The 8,827-nt window shown below is 37.4% G+C and overlaps 1 protein-coding gene across 1 annotated transcript; it reads right to left on the bottom strand.

Annotated features, from left to right (window-relative positions):
- Positions 1–5,038: 5,038 nt before the first annotated feature.
- ARPN (plantacyanin) lies at positions 5,039–6,055 on the bottom strand. Its single transcript, XM_086650455.1, has 2 exons — positions 5,745–6,055; positions 5,039–5,381 (listed from the first exon to the last, which is right to left on the bottom strand). The coding sequence occupies exons 1-2, from the start codon at positions 5,944–5,946 to the stop codon at positions 5,182–5,184; spliced, it is 402 nt and encodes a 133-aa protein (XP_086506581.1). The 5' UTR covers positions 5,947–6,055; the 3' UTR covers positions 5,039–5,181.
- Positions 6,056–8,827: the final 2,772 nt, after the last annotated feature.

The following is an 8,827-nucleotide window of genomic DNA, read 5'->3' as shown; positions in this document are numbered from 1 at the left end:
TAAGATAAAATCATGTTGCATGGAGAGGTTGATGTAGTTGATCAGACCACCTATGCTCAATAATTCTAAGCACTTCCTCAATCACTACATCATTTTTTCCTCCTAGAGAGCATCTAACTTCTTCCTACACTCAGTCACCGCAAGATAAATGTAACCCATGCATGATTTTTCTTCCTGATCGACCATCCTGATAATATCCACTAATGGTGAGATAATTTTAAGACAAAGATATAACTTAGTCCAGAAATCATACCTCCCCATTATCTTTGATACTCTCTTCCCTTCTTGCATTTTCACCCATTTGCTCGTAGTCCATTCCTCGAAAAGCATCATTTCCTTAACCCCATTCTTTGGTTAAAAATACTATCCATCGATAAGTAACTAGTAGCAAATCTAGTTACTGCAGGCCTCACCAACTCTCTTCCCTTAGTGAACTTTCTCATCATATGCAACACTTGATTGTGGTTGTACATGAAAACAACAATATGCCTACAATCTTGTACAACTTTGTGAATCCTAGGGATGTTTGATACATCTTGGCACATGAGATTCACACAATGTGCTGCACATGGAGTCCAATACAAGTTATATTTCTTATCTTCCATCAACCACTTTCCTGCAAGCTTGTAATTAGATGCCTTATCTGTTACAACCTGCAATTAAGTGATTAAGTCAAATATGTCAAAATAAGAAATAAGATATACAACCAAAATAAGAACTAAGATATACATCCAAATACGAAGGGTTAAAGTCTTAATTGAACCACATTCTCAGGACCTACTTCCTCGATGACTTCAGTCAATAGTTTACATGTTCAGAACCATCAAGTGATCTCAGAAAGACAGTTCCTTTTGGACAATTCACTAAAAAATGGATGAGACATCTACCTTTTCCATCTGTTTACCAATCCGTCATAATAGTACACCCATATGAAACCAAGAGGGGTTTAAATGTATCAATCCACGTCTTGGTAGAATTAACTGCTTTGACCAAAAGAGGAACTCTCAATTCCTGGTAAGTAGGGATTTTTAACCCCGGACCAAATTGTCCAACCGCTTGAATCATCATAGAAAAACTAAGGCTTTTTATTACATTGAAGGTGATACCATTATCGTAAAAGAAACCAGCGATATACGCATCCACAATGTCTCTTCTTCTCCTCGTATGCACATTGTCAATAGGATTTTGCACTAACTTTTTCAGGTTTGGTTTGAAATAACTATCCATCTAACCATGTATCTTAGGTGGTTGTGGAGCCATTCTACTAGTTGGTGTCCCACTCCCAGACCCACTTGAACCTCTAGCTTGTGTACCATCTAAATCTATATAGTGATCTTCCGACTCTTCGTCATTCTCATAAGGTGCATTAGGTGATTTGTAAATATTGACACTATCAATTTGAGTCATCCTCAATCGAGTCTTTTCGTCTCTCTTTTTCCTTCCTTCGGCCATATACTTTTGTATCGCTTCTTGTACATCCTTATGCACCTTAGGAAAAACTCTTACATCTTTGAAACCGCCGGCAAGATGTTGTTTTTGCCTATTAATTCCTCCATTTGTTTTCAATCCACACAAGTCATATTGCACTTTATTCTTGTCACCATCCATCGGTTGTCCATAATCCCAACCCGAATCACTCGACGGTCTCACACGAGCAGTTGAAGCCGAAGAAGACATATCAGTATATCACTAATTCACTATTCAGTAATTCATAAATCGGAAATAAGATAACATATCTTATGAGTTATGACAAGCATACAAACTATATAATTCACATAATCACATCACAATATACAAAGAAGTAACAAAAAAAGTATGAAAGAGTCGCTGAAAATTGTTGTAAACAAGTAGGTAAACAAGTAATTTTATTTTTCAAGTTAATAATAAGAAAACAAGTTAATAGTAATATTAGTTAAGACTTAAGAGTGTAAAAAGTTGCTGAAATAGAAACAAGAAGAAGGAGAAGATGAAGAGGGTAGAAACGAGTTACCTAATGATGATTGATGAAATAAGGTGGAGAAGAAGATGAAGATTCGTCTTGAACTCTCGTTCATGGAGGTCTCAGTCGTTAGGGTTAGAGAGAGAAACAGATTAGGATAGATGGCTGTCGATTTGGGTAAAGCCCTACAAAAAAAAAACTGTGGGCACTACCCTAATCGACTTGGGCCGCCTCTCGCTTCCCCTGGGGGGCCTAAAGGCGCTCGCCTAAGCGTCTGAAGGCGCCACCAGGGAAAATCTGCTATTCTCGCCTAAAAAAAAGGCGACTCCTCTCTTAACCCTTCGCTTTGGGTGCTTTAGCTCGCTTAAGCGTCGCCTTTTACAACATAGATGTCACACGTGTTCTTTTTCTTCTTTTTGCGTAACGTTGGGCACGTGTAGCCTTTAAACTTATTAAGTATGTGTCAAACTCTGATATCATGTTAAGTTTGTTGTCATCCAACTAAAAAACAACTGACAATGAGTGCAGAAGACTCAGGCATTATATTCTAAGTTACCAGATTGCCCTTCTCCCATCTGAGACAATTCTCACAGGAACATTAAACACTACAAGGATCTACATAGGGATGGATCCATAGGGGTGTGAGGGGTGCGACCACACCCCCTGGATCCTCCCAACAAAATATTATAGTAGTAGTAGTAAATTATTTTTTTAATATAGATATATAAGATATAGCATCTGGTGTAATAAGGTGACATATAAAAGACTTTGGCTTAGTGGTGAAGGCAAGGGTATTGTGAACGTAAGGACTTGAGTTCAAATCTGCCTATAAGCATTTGTAATGTTTTTTTACATTTATGTGTTTACACCCTATATATACAAGACCGTGTGTGTTGATGACATGAAGCAGAACTTGGCTTAACGGCTGAGGCCTTGTGTTCTGGCTAGTCGGAGCGCGAGGTGCTGGGTTTTAACCCCACAACTTGAAAGATTTTGAACTTTTAATATTTCAACTATCCTAAATTCTTATAAAGTTCAATTTAACTACCATAAACCCTATAAACTTCAATTCAACATGTTGACAAAATGAAAAGTCAACATTATGATGCTCGGATTAGTTGTTAGTTGTATAAATTTGATGAATCAACAAAAATATATTACAACGGAATTAGATAGACATTCCGAGCAAATTCAAGTGTCATACGGCACTCATTTAAGGGAGATGCTAGAGTGCCCAGCTCGGTGACCAGTAAAATGCCCAAATGACGTGGAATTCACTAAGGCCGCGGCTTTGGGGAATAAAGAAAATTCTTCGGGGAATAAAGAATTAGTCAATAAAAATTATTTTAGAGGACATATTCTTTTGTTAATCCAAAAATTGACTTGATCAAACATCGCCCCCTAATCTTCATCTTCTCTCTCTCCCCCTCTCTCTCTCTCTCTCACCATCTCTTTCACTCTCTCTCACCATCTTTTTCACTCTCATTGACTATCTATTTGTCGTTCTCACTCTAGATCTCTCTCTTTCATTGTAGATCACTCTCATCTCCCTCTTTCATTGTGGATCACTCTCATCTCTCTTGTTGTAGACATATCTTTCTGTAGATTAGTTTTTTTTCTCCCAGTTTTTATCTCTCTTTCTCGCAGCCTCTATCTCGTCCCTCTCTCTCTCTCTCTCTTGCAGTATGTATAGATCTCTCTGTGGAGATCACAGAGTTTGTGGCCACGAAATGGTTTGTAGCCATGAAACATTTTGCAGCCACAAAACTTTTTGCAGCCACGAAATGGTAAGGGTCACAAAACATTTTGTGTCCACGAAATATTTTGTGGCCACGAAATACTCGAAGAGTTTCGCCAAAAACCCTCCTCGAGGTCTGGTTCTGGCGAAGGGAACAATCCTTCGTCGGAACAGTGTCTGTGTGTGAGAGGGAGAGAAAAACAATGAGAGATCAAGCAAGAAACAATGAAAGATTGAGAGAGAAACATCGAGAGATCGAGAGACATAGATAGGGAGAGCAATAGAGAGAGATGGAGAGAGAGAATAAGAGTAAGTGAGAGAGGAGAAGAAACGAGAGAGAAGATGAGGAAATGGTAGTCAAATGGTGGTAGTGGAAAGTTGTGGTTGTGATAGTGATAAAGAAGATGAAGATTAGGGGGTAATGTTTGATGAAGTAAATTTTTGAGTTAAAAAATAATATTCCCCCGAGAATGTACAGAAAAACATGGATTCCTTAGAGAATTTATTCCTCGGAGATTATTCTTTATGCCCCAAAGCTGCAGCCTTCACTAAAAGACAAGGTTTTTTCAAAGTTTGACTACGGTGGGGACAACTTTTGTTTCTAAATGAGGAAATATGGGCATTTTACTGGTCACCGAGCTGGGCACTCTATCATTACCCTCATTTAAACGCTACCATAGAGGTTGCTCGGTATCTATTGGAACAAGGATTGGCGTTTCGCGGAAATGATGAATCTTAAACTTCACAAAATCCAGGTATTGTCATTAAATTGTTAAAGCTTTTTGCTCGAAATTGTCAGAAAATTGATGCAGTTACATTTGATAATGCTGTTGAAAATTTAAAATTGGTTGCTCCTAATATTCAAAAAGATATTGCTTACTCATGTGCATATGAAACTATTAAGTGGATTATTAGTTAAAACACGCTTAAGAAGTTGAATGATAGCTTAGTAGTCTTTATTGAAAAAGAAGTTTTTAGTGGAATTGACAACAAATCGGTTATGAGAACATTTTAAAATATGAACTCTCGTAGAGGTCAATTGCATTTGTAATCGTTGGTGTATTAATATAATTAATGAATATAAGTATTTTGTGAATTACTGTGTTTGAAAAAAAAAATTTGAGTATGTAAATTCGCACCCCCTAAATAAAATCCTGGATCCATCCTGGTCCTGCAACTAATTTTTTTTTAACTTAAAGAGTTACTTACTGTGAGGGTTTTGAGGATTTAAAGCCCATAGTCTGGAAGAAGTTATTAGATGTCTTCACTGGAGACAAGAAGAGATGGAGTACCACCCACTTCATGCAGAACTAATTATTTATGTCCCCGTCACAACAGATCAAGAAGATTCAGCACCACAATGACAAGAAATTGATAACATACTAATTTATGCAAGTTAGTAGTAGTAACTTTTCTCAAAGTCTTATTTATTACTAATTTCTCTCATACACCTTATTCTCTCTCTATCTTCTTTAGTACTATATTATAAAATGGTAGATTATATTTAGGCGGCGTTGATGGCGATCTTCATCCCGGACTCACAATGGCCAACGAAATTACAGATGAAGAAATTCTGGCCTTTGACGAGTTTAATCTTATCTTTCCCAGTTGTGAAAACTTGTGCACCTCTTGGAGTCTTGCAAGTCTTGTAACCCACACCATTTACACGTACCACGTTGTGGAAGCTCTTGTTGTAGTTGAAAACTGCATATATATACCAATTGAAAAGAAATTCAAAAGAAATTAATAAATTAATAGTCAGTTTTTTTTTGTTGAAATAAATTAATAGTCACTTGTATTAGCCAATCTGAAACACATTTTGGCCTTTTTTTAAATGGTCTTGTGAAAAAGAAAGAAACAACCACTGAAATTGAAGACCGGAGAGAAAATAAAATCAAGGGTTTAGACGTTCTAAGGATCTTATACACAAATTTACAGAGAGTTGACCTTAAAATCAAAGTTGTTGATTTTGGATTCTCTCCCAAGTCAGATTTGACTTTCGGTGGCCATATCATTTTTAAAAGCATAATATAATCAGAATGATATGAGACAAATTAAGTTACATACCGAGGGTATCACCGGCATTAAAACGCTTGCCTCTTGGCCATGTAACTGTGTTAAAAGTCCAAACACCTCCATCACCAACTGTGTAGGTTCTGGGGGTGGCAGCCTCACTTAGCTCGAACCCTTGGTGGAGCAGCACAACCAGTAGGCATAGTGATGCTGCTACTGTTACACTAACTCCTGCACTGCCTCTTCCCATAGCCATCCCTACCCACTACTACTTCTAGGTTAAATCAACAAGTTTACTAGAAGGTATAGCTAGATCTCTTCTCTTTAGCCAGTGAGATGAAGAATGAGATTTATTGTTGTCACAGAAGAGAGTTGGGGGTTAATTTATAAAGGCCAAGTGCGTCTGTCCCTTTGTTTGAATTCTTCCCCATTCAAGTGGCCAAGTGGGTCCAAAGTTGGAAAAACGAAAAGCCAAAAAGTAAAAGTAATATTAATGAATAATATCATGGCATGTTACCGTGTGAACTGGGGGCATACTGTTTTGATGTTCACCTACATTATTAAGAACGTTTCTAGTACAATATCCAATTTTAGAACCACATTCTAATTTTAGAGAATTTTTTTTTTTTGTTGAAACAGTTCCTCTAATATTAAGAAATTAAAACATTCTTACAATACATATTAACAAGAAAACAGGGAATATTATGCCAAGTCTTCGTTCTATTCTTTAACCTAGTCCATTTCGCTAGCTTGTCTGCAGGAGCGTTGTATTTCCTGATCGTGTGTTTGAATTGCACCTTTTGCAGCCTCTTTTTTACTTCATGAATTTTTTGGATGTGAATTTTGGATTGCCATTGAATTCCTTGCCTGCCATTCTTTATGTTATTGATGATATTGATGTTGTCACTCTCGATGATGATGTCGTTATATTTTTTTGCTTCTGCCCATAACAGTCCATTCAGGATAGCTATGGCTTCACTTTCCTCACTGGTTCGACTTCTAATAGTAGTTGCGTGGGCTTCTATGAATTTCGAGTTCGAATCATGTATTATTAAGCTGGTACCTGTTAAAAATTAAAATGCAAACTTACTTTTGATTCTAAAATAAATGGAAATATTTGAAGAGAACAAAGAAATTGTAGAATGTGTTCTTAAGATATCTGTAATTGTCCTGATCATTAAAAATTTCGATTTGAACCGGTTCATATCTTCTTCTTATAAAATTTCTAAACAACTAATTATTTTTTTACGAAAATAATAAAGACAGAAGAGTAATGAAATTAACTTTAAAAATACACTAAAACTGGATGATCTCGATTTTTCCACCTACAAATGAAAATCTCGAAATTGAGTCTTAAACGTTAAGACTATATAGATATTGTTAAATTTTGCATTAGAGATTCTCTAAGCCCACTGTTTATATCTTAAAAAAGTACATTATCTAGATTATTTATGTTAGTTCAATTTGTTGTTCGCAATTTGTTGTTCGACAAAAAACATGTTGGCCCCAAACTGTTTGCCAAACAGGTATTGGGCGCAGGAAAAAAACTAGCCCAAGATGCAAGAATTTTGCACGGAATTCATGAAGTACTACATGTCGTTCTAGGTACATTCAGACATGCCAAGACAACATCCTAATACGTTGTCTTCAATAAACATTGCCTTTTTTCAGTGAGGATTGGGTCTCGTGGAACTTTTCCAAATACCCCGGAGGAAAACTATTTTTACTTGTAGGGTTGTGAGAGGCAGAGGCGGTTTGGAAATTGGCTATGGCGGTTTGTGCAATTGGAGGCGGTTTCAATTGAAGAATTTCCAATCCCACTGGCTTATATTAATTATAAATAGGGGTTGAGTGCTTGTATTCATCATCAACACAACTACTCAACAACAATTCTTCTTTAGAGAGAGCAAGTGAGAGAAAAATTTTTGTTCATAGTTTTGAGCGGTGTTTAATTTCTCGGTCGTCGAAGATTTAGTATAGAAGGTTAATTTCTATACGGTACCATCTTGGGACGAACTTGCGGGTTGTGTGAGTCGTCTTCATCTATCCTTCAATAAAGATTTCTTGTTCGCCTGAGGACGTAGGCTTTAAAGCCGAACCTCGTTAAATTCTGTTCGCATATTTGATTTTGGCTTAGCTTTTCGATTAATCTTCATAATCGGATCAATTTCTAGGATAGGTTCGATAGCTTCCGCTACTTTTAGTTCTAACAATTGGTATCAGAGCCTTGTTGAGATTGAACGAAGAGAAGATGGGATCGAGAAGTGGTACGGTCAAATCAGGGAAATATGAGATAGAGAAGTTCAATGGGAAAAACGATTTTTCTTATTGGCGGATGCAGATGAAGAATCTGCTAATCTCGCAGAAATTACACAAGACGTTGACGGGAAAGAAACCAGGAGATATGTCAGATGAGGATTGGGAGGAGTTAGATCTCGAAGCACGGGCTACCATTATGTTGTGTCTTGAGAGGGACGTGGCATTCCTAGTAGACGAAGAAACAACGGCGGCGAGTGTGTGGTTAAAGCTAGAAAGCAGTTTCATGACGAAAACTTTAACGAATCGGGTCTACTTAAAATCCAAATTATTCACATGTAGGATGGAAGAGGGTTCTTCTATTCAGGAATATGTGAATAGGTTTGACAGGATTATCTCAGATTTGAAGGATATTGATGTTAAGGTTGAGGATGAGGACCAAACCCTCATATTGTTACTTTCATTGCCTAAATCCTATGAGAACCTTGTTCAAACTTTGATGCTTGTTGGTGACAGTCTAAGCATGGAAGAGACGAGAAATTCGCTATTAGCGGATGACCTTCGTAAGGTTGCTACTAGCAGTATGGCGTCGGGTGGAGTAGACAAGGAACAAGCACAAGGGTTGTTTGTAACGAGGGGGAGGAGTAATGAAAGGAGAAAGGGAAAGGGCGGGAAATCTAGATCCAAATCTAGAGGCTCTTTCAAGAAAACATGCTTTAGTTGTGGTGAGCTTGGCCACTTTAAAGCAGCTTGTCCAAAGAGAAGGTTGAAGCAAAATAACGAAGACTACAAGGGGAAACAAGAGATGCAAGAGGCGGGATATGTGTCAGAAGACCTTGACGAATGTTTTTCGGTGACAGAGGTGTCTGAGAAGATCTCCG

The sequence above is a fragment of the Eschscholzia californica genome, unplaced genomic scaffold, assembly GCF_041429995.1.
Source record: "Eschscholzia californica isolate CP2 unplaced genomic scaffold, dmEscCali1.0.p SCAF_6, whole genome shotgun sequence".
Classification (NCBI taxonomy): Eukaryota; Viridiplantae; Streptophyta; class Magnoliopsida; order Ranunculales; family Papaveraceae; genus Eschscholzia; species Eschscholzia californica.
The sequence above is the reverse complement of the archived record's forward strand: the minus strand, read 5'-3'. Positions and strand labels throughout refer to the sequence as shown.